The following is a 16,135-nucleotide window of genomic DNA, read 5'->3' as shown; positions in this document are numbered from 1 at the left end:
TCATGTTCTTAGCTGAGAAAGTAGAGAGATTCTGAAATATCAAGGACATACTTTACTATTCTTAACAAAGACAAGGCAAATAATTAAATTCTGTACATATATCTGAAATTCAAAAGCTTCTCAATTAGGCATCCTAATTAGAAATAAAAATGGTTTACAAGCTAGGTGAGTGATTTGCAGCATTGGAAGAAATAAGCATAGGTAAATGAGAAAAAGAGATTTATTCATTAGCCAAGCTGTTGCTGCCTTAAAAAAAATAAAAAATCAAGCCCTAAAAATATTTTATTATATGCAAAATACCTTTTCAATCACCTTAAGATCAGAAATATTCAAATAAAGTATCTCTAAAGTTGTCTGAAGGATTATTTCTTTCCACTTTCAGGGGGTTTCCAACTAATTGAAATGTAAATCTAAACCAAAACTGTTGGAGGTTTATGGTGATAGTTGCCATTTCGAATTTTCTAAACAAAATATTTCAAAGTTACAGGGCAAATTTATGCATAGAAAATATGACCAAATCATTCTTCAAAAGTTAAAATTTCCTTTGTAGTACCCCAAATTCCACTCCTCTGGGACTCAACCACCTTTCACCAGTGTTTACTTTTGTCTCTTTTAGGGGTGCAGAACAGCCCCCGAGAACTCGTCAGCCAGGAAGAACGAATGGCCAAACTGATATTGCAGTAAGATTTCATATATTAGGGATGCATTTTTTCATCACGGGGGCAACACTTCAGCCTGAGCCTAACGAGCAGATGCAGGACTTCATGCTAACTGTACTCATTTGTGTTAGCTGCATATATATTAACACCCAGGAAACTACAGTGTGGTTACATTTCAGGTGCCATTCATCCAAGCCCAGCCTTACTTTTTCTTCCTCAGATTTCTACAAGTCAAGAATAGACACTTAAAAAAAACAATTATTGGACAACTTAGGTGTCTAGGTTCTTGGAACATACATGTTTTACTGTCCCTTTACAGTTACAGAGCTTCTCCTGAAGAAGCAATTCATCTTTTGTACAGTGTTTTTAAAAAAATTAAAAGCAAACTGGCCAAAGAAGGGCTAAGAGAAATATACAGCCCATTCACTATAAGGAAACATTTTCAGTTTGGGTGGTAAAAGGAGGAAACAAACAACTGCTTAAATTAACAGCTTAAAACCAGAAATAAATAGGTTTTCAGATTTAGTATTGTTATTAAAAGCTGCAAAACTTGGATAAAAAAGACATACCTGTTTTACAACACCACTGAAATCTGCATTTTGCAATACAGCTTTATTTAGACTAAAACAAGATAATTTAACAAGTCTGGTTTTGTAGGCAAGCAATACTTTACAGCAGTAAAGAGTTGTTGGTATCTTTCTAGCTGCCTTTAAATAGTTTACATCACTAGAGTCCCAAATATTGGATTTTATTAGACAAACTGAACAAGCTGAAGTATATATAGTCTTTCTGAATTTCAACTGGGCAAGGCTACAACAAATAGTGTAAACACCGTGACAGAAAAAGGGATATGCCCCAATGTTATATATGATTGTGTTTTCAGAGGAAAATTCAATGGTTCAATCACCTAGAATATAATCCCAGATATTAGTAGTTGTTATTAAGCACGGGGATAAAATCTGCATGATAGAAAACAACGTGGAACATTTTGCTCACAGATGAACTGAGACGCCTACTTGCATTTCTACAGATGTATTATAAAACAAGTTTCCCTATCTAACACCACCAAATAAGCATATCCAATGCAACCTGCTGATGCTGGTGACTCATATTGTGCTCTAAACATGGGAAAATGATGTTTAATCTGAATCTCCAACTTGCTTATTAAATACCTAGAAAAGAAATATCCACTAAACCCATATGCTAGTACTTATAGGTAGCTATTTCCCCCGCATACATGCAATAAGTACTAAACCAAATAAATCCAATTGTTTTTTTAGACACTGTGTCAGATATAGGGAAGAAACATGTACTATTTTCAAATAGGTCCTCATTTAAAAAGATATAATAGTATAATTCAGATGTCAAACTTCTTCTCGAAAATAACTTTTTAAATTGCACAAATGAGTGCCCTCGTGTTTTTGTAAATAGTCCAGTTTAACATAGTTTTATATGGATTTAAATGTTCCTTTCATCAGAATTTATAGATAAAACTGTTGAGTTAGCAAGGGGGGGGGGGGATGAAATGGAAGATTGAAGTGAATTGCTTATTTTCACAGAAGAGAAACAAGATCATCCTGGTTATAATGTAATCAAATAATTGCCCACAGTACCAACTGGAAAATGTTTCTGTAGCCCATGCAAACTAAACAGAGATTAAGGTGGATGAAATTCTCATCACCTAAACAGGGTCATTTTTTTGTCATTAATAGTAAATAAGGTAGCATCTAAAACTCCAAGTACAAGCCACAACAGCAGCATACTAAACATTAGGCAAACAAAGGCAGTAAGGTAAAAAATGGTCCCATTCAGAACAATCTTGTTATCTAGGAAAAAAAAAGTAGAAAAAAGTCTTGCAAAAACATGGGCAATTGGGAATTTTCCCATACAACAAATGAAAACTAAATACTAAGGCAGTCAGTTGTACACAGCAGCATAGGTATGGGCATATTCGACCGCACCTCGAATACTGTGTTCAGTGTTGGGCCCCTCACTACAAGAGAGACATTGAGGGGCTGGAGCATGTCCAGAGAAGGGCAACGAAGCTGGTGAAGGGTCTGGAGCACAAGTCCTGTGAGGAGCGGCTGAGGGAGCTGGGGTTGTTCAGCCTGGAGAAAAGGAGGCTCAAGGAAGACCTTATTGCTCTCTACAACTGCCTGAAAGGAGGTTGTAGTGAGGTGGGGGTCGGTCTCTTCTCCCAAGTGATAGGACAAGAGGAAATGGCCTCAAGTTGCACCAGGGGAAGCTTAGATTGGATACTAGGAAAAATTTCTTCACCAAAGGATTGTCAAGCATTGGAACAGGCTGCCCAGGGAAGTGGTTGAGTCACCATCCCTGGAGGTATTTAAAAGATGTGTAGATGTGGTGCTTAGTGACATGGTTTAGTGGTGGACTTGGCAGTGTTAGGTTAACGGTTGGACTCGATCTTAAGGGTCTTTGCCAACCTAAATGATTCTACGATTCTATGATTCTATATCCTGCAAACAGAAGCAATACAGAACTGAGTGGGATTACAGTGATATGTGTATTAATGATACATGTAAGAAATATCTGTCTTTGGTATGTGTGAGTCCACAGATCCACAGCAACAGTAACTCCCATTTTACAAAGGTCTTACACCTTCTTGTGAATATTGTCTCTGGTTTAGAGATGGAAGAAACTGAGGCAGAAGTGTTAAATGGACCACATAGGGAAGGACTGCTAGAGCTGGGATTAGAGCAAATAAGCTTTTGAGGGCTAAATGCAGATCCGGAGTCTGCATTTGATCTGTGTTTTCATCTTTCTACAGCCGTGTGAAGCACCACCATGGCCGACAGTCTGCCTTGGTGCACTGGCACTTCCTGACTGTAATAGAGTTATCAAGGTAAGGGAAATGCCAAAAGGATTGTACTTGGATAGGGACCAGCTATTCCCTTCTGCAGCACAGCTACAGAAAACCACTGCAGGCAAACCTCAGAGCAGTCAGCCAGATCTTGGGCTCAGCGGATCATAGACTGTGGAGTTCAAGTAGGAAGGCAGCAGAAAGCCATCTTCTCTGTACTGAGCCCAACCTGGCAGGATAAAGAAATGAGGGGTTGATTTGTGAAAAGGCTCCCAACATACACACTTGATTTAGAGCTCTTGAAGAAGAGTGTAATTCCAAAGTCATCATTAGCAATGACCCTAAAAGCTTCATATTACACAAAGGGAAAGAACTTTAAACCTATCCAGAAAGCATAATTGCAATGGGAATATCACATCTCATCGGTAATTAACAGTTTTAAGTCTTATGACTGTTTCATCCTATGTTATGTCATTATAGCTAACTATATTGCTAGTACATTATAGATTCATTGCATGACAGCTTTTAGAGACAGCTGCATTTATAGCAAAAAACCTGTTTGTCTCCCAAAAAAGGAGAACTGACAGAGAAAGAACAGAACAGAACAGAACAGAACAGGATAGGATAGGATAGGATAGGATAGGATAGGATAGGATAGGATAGGAGTTCACTTGGAAGGGACCTACAATGATTGAGTCTGAGGTGTAATTAGTTAGGGGATGGATCACCAATAAATCATGAGGCATTTGAATGGAACAGTCAGATTTTCAAATGTTCTCCACACAGAGCAGGTCCAGTCGAGTGCAGCGGATGCAAGGGGTGTATACATATAAGCAACAAATGTGAATGCAAAAAATACCACTGAAAAATTTAAAACTCAAAAAGTTGACCAACATGTTGGGCCTTGATTCACACTGTCTTGCATGGGAAACTATACAGACAAAAAGTTGCACTGTCATTCACAACAAAAATAGCATTCCAGCAAACTCAATTGCATGCTTGATTAAATGCTTGATTGCATTTAAAATATTATGAATAAAATTTTACAAGAACAGGTAAAAAGAGAGAGAAACAAGGCAGGTAAAGGGTGAGAGAAGGCTTATTTGCTAATTTATTTTGATTCATTCCTCATTACATCAAACTTCTAATTTCATGTAATCTAGAGGGTATGTAAAAAACATTTATAAAGTTTTCTGGTGGTTTGCCCACACACATACAAAACTATAACAATGGGAGTGACATGAATTAAAACCCACTAAATTGCATAGCCTGATGAGTTCATGGTATTACCCACACTTCTGGACTGTAATCTCAAAAGGTCCAGCAGGCATCCCTGAGTTGAGGTGATCTGAGCTTACATTCTCCTTTCTACAAAAGACAGCTTGTTCAAGTCCTATGATGTTGTTAAAGCTCCTACTGAAAAAGACGAGTGATTGCCTTAAGTTAAATTATACATTAAAATACACTCCTGTGTTTATAAATCCATAGATAATTTAAAGTCTAGAGATGAGTCAAGAAACTGCAGAAATGCTAGGTGCTGCCACATGTGAGAAAGAGTTAAAATTACCACTTCAAAATGAAAGTTGTCAAGGAAAAATATTTGCTTATTCTATCCCTCTTGGTTTTTTATTGCATCTAGTATAGGAACTTATATATGATTCAAATTGTCATTTGCTTAGCACTAACAATATGCTAAAAACTAATTGTTCTATAGATATGACTGCAAGGTCCCTTTCCTAAAGAGTTACTTTTCCAAGCAGATAATATAAAGGCAACACACAAGGAGTAACAAATGGATAGAAACACTGAGACTAAGCAAGTAAAGTCAGGATTGTTTTTTAATAACCATGCGATCTCCAATTAGCCTTTTTTTTTCCTTTGGACAGCTGGAACTTTGCCGTGTGAAAGAATAAACATTTTTAGGTTTTTATCTTGATGGCATATGGCCAAGGGAAATATTAAATTGTTTTTAGTGGCTAGAATTTACCTTCAAATAATAATCAGCTGAAAGCCAAGGTGTTAAGTTGTTTCTGTGGAAAATTATGGCATCGTAGTACCAATATGACAGTTGTGGCAGTGGTAGGATTTCTGTAAACCGGACTTTCTTTACAAGTGATTGTTCTTGTTTAAAAATACCTGTACAGCAGAAACTATTTGTGCTTCCTTTCTGTAAGACAGTATCTGGAGAGTTGACTGGCAAAATTTAGCTGCAGGAATGGGATCGTATAAAACCTTTTTAAAGAGGTTTATTGCGGTCTAGCATAAGAACTCTTTAATGACATTCCTTTTAAGTTTAAAAGGAACACTTGATTTGGCTTCAAATAACTTAATGAAGTTCCATAAGCATTCTAAAGACAGTGTTTACGGAAGACCACTGAAAACCCTATATAACAAGAGCAACTGATGCACATATAGCTCATCTCCCACTACAGAAGCTTCTTCCATATTTGTTAAGGTCAGGAAAAAATATTCTGGTAGTTTTACAAAACCTCATTCACCCAGGAATTGCTGAACTGTGGTAATGACTTGTGCTTTGGCCAGAGAATATATGCTACAGAGATATTCAGCCTTCATTTTTAAAAAGACAATCTACCATATCTCTTGGAAATCCTTAGTGGTATTTCCAGCTTTAAATCTTTTATCTTTAGTTTCAGCCATGGGATCTTAATATACCTTCTACAAGACTCAGGAGCTGTCTTGAATCAGACGTCTTTCCTTAGTAGGTACTTACAGACCACGAGCCCTCCTATTTCTGTTTGTCCAATTCTCTTCTGACTGAAGAAAACTGTGTGTAGTTTTCTACATCATTACACAGAGTGTCTATTAATTAAATGGCCTGTAAAAAAAAGGTAGATAAAACTACATATTGGATACCTTCACAACCATGAAATTTTTTTGTAGACTAGCTGTGTACATCTACTCACCCTACTAAGCACGCCATCATTGTTTTGCAAATAATACTCTCAGAATTTAACTAACTGCTTTGATGTAGCACTTTGCTTTCTGTAACCAATGGAGAAACAGGTGCACCAGTTCATCCTCCCTAATCTTTAAAATTTCTTCCGTAGTGTAAATGGCACTAGTATAAATATGCACAACAACCAACAAAAAAAAGCATTTTCAATCAAGGAGCAGTAGGCAAGATTGTGCAAATACCAAACAAGATCTCAGACAGTTGTTAGGGGCCATGTAATGTGATCCATTCCCCATCTGATCCTAATGGCTAATCGAGGAGGCATTTTGAAGGTTCTGGCAGAAGTGTAACCAGAGCCTTAGTCTTCAGAGGATGGTGGAAGGACGAGGAGGAAGTCAGACCTTGTAGGAAAGCGCAGGACAGTTTGAGTTTTGTTTAGCGTTCATAAAACATTAGTAAAGGCAACTTCTATTCTGAGTGAAATCCCTAAGATCTGCAAACACAGATTTCTGCATCCCTGAAGGCAAGTCCCCTTCTTTTTTGTACTCTATTTTATTTGAGTTCTTTAAAGAATGTAAGAAAGCACTGTGATTCTGTCTTTGAAATGCTTCAAGTAATTATATTTTTGACAATATTTTGATTAAAACACAGATTTATAAAATCTGACATTATTTTCTTCCCATCTGCTGGTTTGCTAAATTTTAAAGTGCACTACTCATTGCTGTGACGATATAGTTTAGCAACAGAAAAGTTGCTTTCTCCTCTACCTCTCTTCACTGCACTTCAGAAGCATTTTCTGGACACAGTTTTAAAAGTGGCATCTTTGCCTAAAGCAAATTTTTACATGGTTCTCCAAAGTCAGCGTGCACCCACTTATTAGGTATCTTTTGATCTGTCACAATAAACTACTCAACTTGTGCACTAAATAACTTGTCCCCAGTACATATAGCTGAAGTTCACTTGAGAGCTCTGCAATACATGAGGAAATGATATGCAAATGGTATAGTATTTCCTTAAGATGGTATTGTGCTAATTACCAAACCACTGATTGCAGTGGTGATCTGCCCGAAGGATCTGTAGGATCAGAGTTCCATCTTCCATCTCTGTATTTTATTAATTCTCATAGAATCATAGAATCATTTAGGTTGGAAAAGACCTTTAAGATCATTGAGTCCAACTGTATTGTCATTGCTTTATTACTGATATCCAAGCGTGCTTTTCAGGGGAGATGATAGTTACATTCACAGTGAATATTAACACCAAAAATGCATGCAAAGTGAAAGTTCAGAGTTGGTTTTTCTTTTACTAACTTGCATGTGGACTTTGTTATTTTTTTCTTGCATATTAAATCAATGAGTAGACTTCGAACTGAAGGCACAAAAGATTTCCTGAATGAGGCCAGGATGTCCTGGCCTGCTGATCTCAGACATTTTACTCCCAGCCCTATAAAGTACAGAGAGGATAAAAAAACCCCCAAGCAAGCTACATTATATGAAAACCATGGCCACTGCAAGTAAGGAAAATTGGAAAAATGGAAAATTAAGAAAGAGTAGAAGCGTAGCAAAATGTGCAGAAGCTCATGATGTTTTCAGAAACACTGGCTGCTGTTAAATGTTTTATAGTAGCCCTTCTGCACCTGATATCCTTCCATGCCAGTGAGAGACAGAGACAAACATGAAAGGAGTAGGATGAGAGATTTCAAATGTCAGTTTTGACACATATATTCTGTACCAGCATGCTGCTTTCTTCCGGTGTCCTGGACCTTATCCTGAGCCCCACTTTTACTCCTGTGCTTTCAGCTGACAAACTGCAGGTGCAGGGACAAGCCTGGCTAGGGACAATCTTTTCAAGCAGAAAGGGGCAGCTGCACACACCTTAGTGCCTGGAAGATTTACATCAACTCCCCCATTTCTTTCCATTTGCTTTTTATAAAGTAGGAGAGAGACTCTTGCAGACCCTCTAGAAACCTAAGCTACGTTTAAAAGAGACCTTCAGTACAAAATTAAAGTCACAGACAGATGCTCAGATGTGGCAGTAAGGGATGCAGTACAAGTACCGAAAGAGTCGGGTTGCCTTTATTAGCGGTTCAGCAAAGAGGGAAAATTCAGCCTCTGTGACAAGGACAAAGAATATAATTAACTAACAGGACTCCTTAGTTTAGTGCCATATTAAATCCATGGTGGGTTTTAAGGTCTGTCCTGAACCTGTGGGAGGGATGGCTTCTAAGCTAGCTGGAATGAACATCAGCAAATGGAGCAGTAATGCTAGGGAAGGTTACATTATTAATTATTTTAAAGAGCTCTCTTGCAACAGCAGGACAGAAAAAAAAGAATAGCTCATCCCTCAGACACCACAGTAAGCAAACACACACAAGTGTGGGTCTTCCTGCCGTTGTAAACCCCCCTCCTCCCCCCTGCTCACCCCGTGCATTGGGGATTTTCCTCCTCTCCAGCCACTCAGCCTTGGTGGGGTGAGCAACACACATCATCTGGTGAGGGAGCCTCCGACAGCAGCAGCAGCAAAAAGACGTTTCAGAGCTTGGCAGCGGAACAACCTCTGGGGACCCAGTGAGCCTGAGAGAAGACACTGGCTGGTCAGTAAGAAAAATACGCAGTCATGAGAAGGATATGGCAAAACATGTTAAATGTTTCCATATTAATGCTCCTGTTTCCTCTGTTTTCAGAAGAAATATGCAATTCATTGCAAAATTAAGTATAACACCTGACAAATTAAAATCACTCGCCTGCCTGAAAACATTGTAATTACTACGGCTATACTTTTACCTGACTGTTTATGACTGAAGAGATAACAAAAAATACAGTATCTTTTCAAAAAGATTTAACACAACTCGTCACAAAACCAGTTTCGCTGTTTTCTCTCATGTAAGGCAATGACTTGGAAACAATGCAAATAATGACACATGCTTTAATAAGTTAAGCATTAAACTCAAAGGGCTGTCCCACAATACTTGAGGAGTCCCTGAGACCGAGATCTTGGTGATGAAAAACCCAGATAAACAAGAGGAAACATGTACCAGAAGAGACTGCCTGTGTTAAGATAGAAAATTGAAGCTATAACATCAAAAAACTGGCACAAGAACTTCAAGGGCAGGAGAAGGACTTGATACTATCAGTAAGCTTTCTGTAAAGCTGAATTACAATTATCTGTGTAGGTTTTTATGAGAGGACTAAAACCACGACTTCTGAGAGCTTCAGGAAATAACAAAAACTCTGCAGTTTTGGAATAAATTTACAGTTGAGGCAAAATGTTATAATGATGTATTTATGGATGCACAGGTGTAGGAACCAGGTAATGGTTCAAATAAAAATCAGAATGACTGAACACCTACAAATTCAAGTTAAAATGAATGGAATTTGACAGAATATAAGAGACCTAATAGACAGGAGACAATATTAAAATCATGGATATACTTACAAGGTAGAACCTAAGGCAAGCCTTGAGTCAACCAGCTACCCACAACCATGCTCCAGACCTTACAAAGCCATCATGGATCCTCTACATTAAAGGTTTTGTTCAAGGATAGTCTCCATAGGTTGTGTTCATAATCTCCATCTTACTTGAGAGCTACCGGATTTTTCTTATCAAATATTAATTCTCTTCCTTGAAGCAGTAATGGAAAAAAGAGCTCTCCTCTGACTGAATTGGTCTGGTTCTTGCCCCATAAGTGTTGTGAGTAGATGAGGTTTCTGACATACTGCTACTTCTGCAGTTTTAAATTTTTGGATCTTCCTACTCCATTTGCGACATAAGCCCACACCTCTTCTACTACATAAAGACTTCTTACTGGATAGAAGATGGAAATAACAACAGTCTTCAGGTTCAGTGTTCCCAAATTATTTCTGGATCATAGATTTTTAATTGGTCATGTCTATTAGTTCTGAGTCTCTTCTAGGAAGCTCTGAGCAACAGCAGAGACACCAGAGCTGCTGACGTAGAGATTCAGCAGGAAAGTATTTCACCTGGCCATGCTCAGGAAGTTATCTTTAACTGACAAGACATCTAAAGTATTTTTATGCCTGTCCCTTTCCTCCCTAAAGACAGCCTAAAGGTTCTTCTAGACATGCAGTAACCTGAGTCTGGACAAACATTCATGCCACCATTCCAAATCCCTCACAAGCATTTGACCTCACCATCACTAGTCCTATATACTAATTCTTACTAAGGGCTCATGACTCAAACACACTTCCAATATCTACTCCACATCCTTTATGAGCTGGAGCTAAGAGGGGGAAAAAAAAGAGTAAAATTCAAAAGGTGAATTAATTCTAATGCATGAAATTAATATAGCCTGTTAGCCAAAGATTGAAAGGAGGGAGGGGAAAATATTTCATATATGTGGAAAATATATATTATCTATTTCCATATATATAACACTGAATATTATGAAATATATATGTATTTCCATATATACACACATACATATATACAGAAAATATTTCATATGTGTGATGGAAAACAAGACTCTTCTGAGGGAGAAAATTGGAAGTGTGTGAGCAGACTCACTATGCAAAGGAATCCAATATCTTCAACCTATTATTTACATAGCAGGATGCCGATACGTATTTTTCATTTCCACCCCTTTGGCACCACAGTGAATTTTGCCCAGCATATTAGTATTTTTCATAAGCAATGTGATTGCTTATGAAACACGTTCCTGAAGTGTGATCCAAATACCACTAGTGGCACAAACACGTCTTAGAAGTGCTACAAAGCTTTGTACAGAACGGGAACCTGCTGCTGCTCCCAGCAGTATTGGTACACACCCCCACCGCTGCTAGTAATGGTTATAGCCTGACAGGAAATCTGAGAATCTGTGGGCTATAGTACCCTGCACATATGTATTACTCCAAGTCTGGAATCTTAGATTCATTCTTTGACTTTAAAAAATAGTGCTGTCACAGTATATTGATAGCTGAAAAGGCTCTCCCAGATGCCATTTTAACAAAACTTGCCAGCAGGCATCCTTCATGAAGACATAAATCAGAAATGAAATGAGGGGCAGCACTGTTAGAAAGAACTGGACCTGGGAGCATTTCATAGCTTTCGTAAGGAAGCACCTAGAATCAAACCCCAGCTAGTTTCCTGAAAACCTGCAAATCATTAGGAAAGCTCTAACCCTAGTTTCCAAATCAATCATACACACAATTGCATATGTTTTATACATACACACACACATTTTTGTATACATACACTTATATATACACACACACATGTATATATAAATGTTACTGTTATCCAGACATTTTTATTTTTGCTAAATGCCTCTATAAAACATTTTTATTTGGCCAAAAGAGTTCCTTTCAGGAGCTGGTTCTTAGTGTACTGGGTTTACCTGGGAAGGAGTTTATTTTCTTTATAGCAGCTGGTACAGTGCTGTGCTTCAGGCTGGTGAGGAAAACAATGTTGGTAACACAACCATGTTTTAGCTGACCAAAGAGATGTTCCATGCCAGGTAGCATCATGTTCAGCAAGAAAGCTGAGGGGGAGTTTTTTCCAAGGTAACTGTTGCTTGGGGGCCAGGTGGGCATTGGTCTGTTGATGGTGAGCAATTGCTTGTGCCTCACTTGGTGGGTTTCCCACAAGGTGGGAAAACCTTGGGGTTTTTTTCCCCTTCACTTATTAAGCTGTCTGTATCTCAGCCCACAAGGCTTTCTGGTTTTTTTCCTCACTTTTGCCCTTCTGACTCTCTCTCCCATCCCACCGGGGAAACTGAGTGAGCAGCTGGGTGGGAGCTCACCTGTTCATTGGGATGAGCCCACCAAAGCTAGGTAAGGACGACATGGATCAGCAACATGAACCATCCTCTGCACATAAGGTAATGATGCTGTTTCAGCGTTCTCCACACCTGCAGCCCACGGAAGTGAGAAATCATAGCATAGGAAAAAATAAAAAACTGCTACATGGCAGCACAAGTGATGGCTAAAATGACAGCATTTATAAAAATAGACTTTAAGGATATCTTGTAGTCTGACTCTGTTCACAAGTCAGATGCTCCTAAAACTGTTAGTCATTGAACTATTTTCAGTAGACGCCACTGTTGAAAAACTTTTGTTTAACATCGCATTGGCTACCTGAATAAACTTTGTCTTAGTGCACATATAACATGAGCGCAGAGAACATTTTGTGGCACGTGTCCAGGTTGCTCAAGGTTATTTTTTCATCCTGTACCTGTTCTCTGATGTGTGTGTACCTTTGACCCACTGACACAGGAGCGGGAAGAAACTTCTGGATTCCCAAGTCGTGCTGCTTGCTGTGAAGGACAGCCACACCACATAGCCTTACTCATGTACTTATCAAGCCCTGTTTTAAAATCAGGTAAGGCGCTGGCCCTCACTGTTGCTGCTGCAAGGCTTGCCTTATTTGATGGCTCTTTGTGCCTTGTTTGGGTGGAAAATATTCTTCAAACAGGACGAGAAATATACTTACCCTTTCAATCATATAGGGGTTTTGAGGTTTGGAGGTTTTTGTGTGGGTTTTTTTTCTCCTTCTTCTTTCCTTCTTTTTCTTCTTTTCATTACCAGGACCCTGCTCTTGTGATAACTAGAAACCTCTAATTTATGCTTGGCTGGTTTCTATCTATCTGTTCTTGTGCAGTATCTCCTGCTAGCTTAAATAACTGCTCTCTTTCTGTGTTTCTTACATGAGACACTTCTATTAATACAACCTAAAAGATAGGCCTTTTTTCCCCCAGAACATCGCATTTTGACTCCTCTTTGGTTTATGAGGCCTTACAAACCAGTTTCTTCTGTGCTGCTGTTCCCTAGTCAGCTATTCCCCATCCTGTATTTACCCGTTTGTTGTCTTCCTTTTATGTACACTAGTTTTAATTCTCTTTACTAAATTCCCTCTGTTTAACTGAGGAGAACTCCTCCAGTTTATCACGCTGCTTTTCAAATCAGATCCTTTCCCTTCAGATTCCCTTCAACCCCTTCCAGCCCTGGCTCAACCCAGAGGGGCAGGCCGCGGCCCCGCGGCCGTACCGCGCCCTGCCGGCGGCCTCACCCCGGGGAGCGGCCCAGGCCTCCGCGGGCCCAGGCCTCCCAGGCCCGCTGTCCCCGCTGTGGGCGGCCGGCGGGGGGCTGGGCCCGAGGCGGGGCCGGCGCAGCGGCCGCGGCCGGAGGGAGGCGCGGGCTGAGGCATGGCGGTGGCGGCGGAGCGGGGTGAGCGCCGGCGGGGCGGGGGGGAGGCACGGCCCGGGGGCGCGGGCCCCGCAGGCGGCGGTGGGTCGGACCCCGTCCCACCGTCGCCTGCGGGGCCCGCAGCCCCGGGCCCGGCTGGGCCCGCCTGGCCGAGCCGCAGCGTGGGGGCTCGGCGGGACCTGCGGGAGGGCTGGGCCGTGCCGCGAGGTGAAGGGTGTGAGGTGAGGGGTGAGGTGGGTCCTCTCTGCCCCGCAGCCTCCTACAGGTTCGTGGTGCTCCTCTTCAACTGCCTCCTCACCTTCGGCTCCTACTTCTGCTTCGACATCCCCAGCGTCCTGCAGGAGCAGTTCCAGGGGGTAAGTGCTGGGTGTTCGTCTGGGCCGCGGCCGGCAGCGGGGCGGGCAAGAAAAGGCAGAACCAGCAAAACGGAGGCCTTGGTCGCCGGTAGAGTTCCAAAACCTTTTCTTATGATGTCAGTGTAGGAGTCGTGTTCCCAGGTCTGTTCCAGACGCTGCGGGTGAGGGGTTATTACTGGCATATTTGCTGTGAAGAAGATGCATGAAGCTGGGACAAGCCGTGAGGGGTTTGAGTTCTCACTACTGCCTGGAGAACTGGAAATCTAAAACCTGCCCCTGCTCAATGATTCTCAGCTCTCCGTCCCAATGACTGTTTGCTGCACTAATGAAGTTCAGAGTTAGAATGGTGTTCACACCACTCTGCGCGTGGAAGATACATAGAATTGACCCTTATTACCTACACTGGACTGGAAGACTAGTGATGTTGGAGACAGGAGACTAGAAAAGACTTTCTGGGTCTTCAGATCCAAACCTCCTGATACTGCAGGTATCACATCACACATTTGTTTGCCACCCGAAAGACAGAGCCATGCAGGGAGATCACAGGAGGACTCTGTCATGTAAAAACTAGTCGTATTCTCAAATGCTAGAAAATTTTGTTGTTCAGGGTTCAGACTGATATCCCAGCTGACTTCTGGGATTTCTCCAGGGATGCCGGAGTCCCAAAGTTCTTAACTGAATTCCTGAATACCTGACAGAAATTCTTACTTGAGTCATGTATCTGTCATTATTGCATTTGTTTCATGTCTTTTGAGAGATTATTTTAATCATGTGTGCCATCTGCTGGTAGATTAGTATGTGTAGGCTGAGAGTCGCTGTCCTGTTCTTTGTCTGCTTCAATAGCAAGGGCAAAAATATACATAGCTTTTATCTAACTCTTTTTTTTTTAAATGCAGTTAATCCATAACATTCAGACAGTGAATTCCAGGCTAAATTTGGTCAGTTTGTCATTGCAAAAAGGAGTAAAAGAAGAAAAAAAAATAGGTCAGTATTTATTCCTTGATCCTCCACAACTTCTGTAGGTCTATGGGAGAAAAGTCAGTTGTTTATTTATGGAGTAAAGGAAAGGTTATGTCATATTTTGTTACCTAGGTAACTTTATAGGGTAGTGAAACCAAGCCATATTTTTCTGTGTTAGGTACTGTGCAAACAGTGTTTTTATCTGTTGACACTCTCACCATATTTTTACTCTGGCGAATTTAGCCTCTACCTGCCTTACACAAGTGGTATAGGGATAGTTGGAGCATCTAAGTCCAGTGCTTGCAGTGAAAACACTTTATTCTAGAGAACTGTTTCCCCACAGCCTCGGACATTTCTACTATGGCAGATCTGAGGGGTTTGTAAATATGATGGCTATATAAAAACCATGTGGTTAAAATCATGCTTTCCTTGTGCTTATTCAAGACATTAAGCTTGTGCCTACTGGTGCGGAAGACCTAGCGTCCATTTCCTAATGCAGGTAAATTTTTAGTAGTTGGAAGATTAGGGTTTTTTTCTGATCATATGGTGTGGAGGAGATGTTGCTTTTCAGTAGCAAAACCAACATTATTAAATCATGCTAGGACTGCCAGTTCCCTACTGTTCAGCAAATGCTTTATAGCTGTGAATTAATATGGACTACTGCTAAGTTTCATATTTACATGCTGCTTAAGACTTTATTGTATGTAATGAGGAGTCAGATCAAGCTGAACTATAGCCAAGAAACTAAGGGATCTCATGGTGCAGTCTCCTGGCTTTTCTTTTGGACTGAAATGTCTATAAAAGTGCTGAGCCCGTGCCGCTACTGCCACAGAAGGGGAAAGGGAAGACGTGACGTGCCAATGGCCAATCATTTCTCATTTGACAAGGGCTGGCTTCCTGAGAGAAGACGCAAGTCCTCTAACTGCTGGTCGTGGAAGTGGGAACTGAGTAGGAGAAATAGAAATCTAGTAGGCAAGAACTTAACTTAATTTTTAAAAGAATGCATGGGTTTTCGTCTGTGTCTGCTGCCTAACACAGGCTCTGTGACTTGTTATGCAGAACTTGACCTGCCCCAATGGAACCCATCATAACAGCACCGGGCATAATAGCACGCTGGACTGTGTTGAAGGCTTGGGAATGACACCTGCGCAATACAATTTGCTGTACGCAATCTATGCTTGGACGTAAGTCACTTCTCTCTTGCTTTGGGGGAGCGGGGTAGTTTGCTAGTTGCTTCCCAGCAGCAAGACACAAATGTTTCTGTT

General features: G+C 40.6%; 1 protein-coding gene across 9 annotated transcripts in view; it reads left to right on the top strand.

Moving 5' to 3' along the window:
- The first annotated feature begins 13,406 nt into the window (after positions 1 to 13,406).
- LOC140658778 (lysosomal dipeptide transporter MFSD1-like) overlaps positions 13,407 to 16,135 on the top strand; it is a 16,898-nt gene continuing 14,169 nt past the window's right edge. The window contains exons 1-5 of one of the 9 annotated variants that reach the window (XM_072877556.1): positions 13,435 to 13,575; positions 13,810 to 13,910; positions 14,807 to 14,894; positions 15,315 to 15,369; positions 15,930 to 16,054. In XM_072877556.1, the coding sequence (XP_072733657.1) occupies positions 15,364 to 15,369; positions 15,930 to 16,054 (131 nt within the window). In that variant the 5' untranslated portion in view covers positions 13,435 to 13,575; positions 13,810 to 13,910; positions 14,807 to 14,894; positions 15,315 to 15,363. Of the gene's footprint in view, positions 13,576 to 13,809; positions 13,911 to 14,204; positions 14,398 to 14,806; positions 14,895 to 15,314; positions 15,370 to 15,757; positions 15,843 to 15,929; positions 16,055 to 16,135 lie in introns of those variants that run through there. The other 8 variants (XM_072877557.1, XM_072877560.1, XM_072877562.1 and 5 more) reach the window with 8 other exon arrangements.

This window comes from Ciconia boyciana, chromosome 13 (assembly GCF_034638445.1).
Source record: "Ciconia boyciana chromosome 13, ASM3463844v1, whole genome shotgun sequence".
Taxonomy (NCBI): Eukaryota; Metazoa; Chordata; class Aves; order Ciconiiformes; family Ciconiidae; genus Ciconia; species Ciconia boyciana.
The sequence above is the reverse complement of the archived record's forward strand: the minus strand, read 5'-3'. Positions and strand labels throughout refer to the sequence as shown.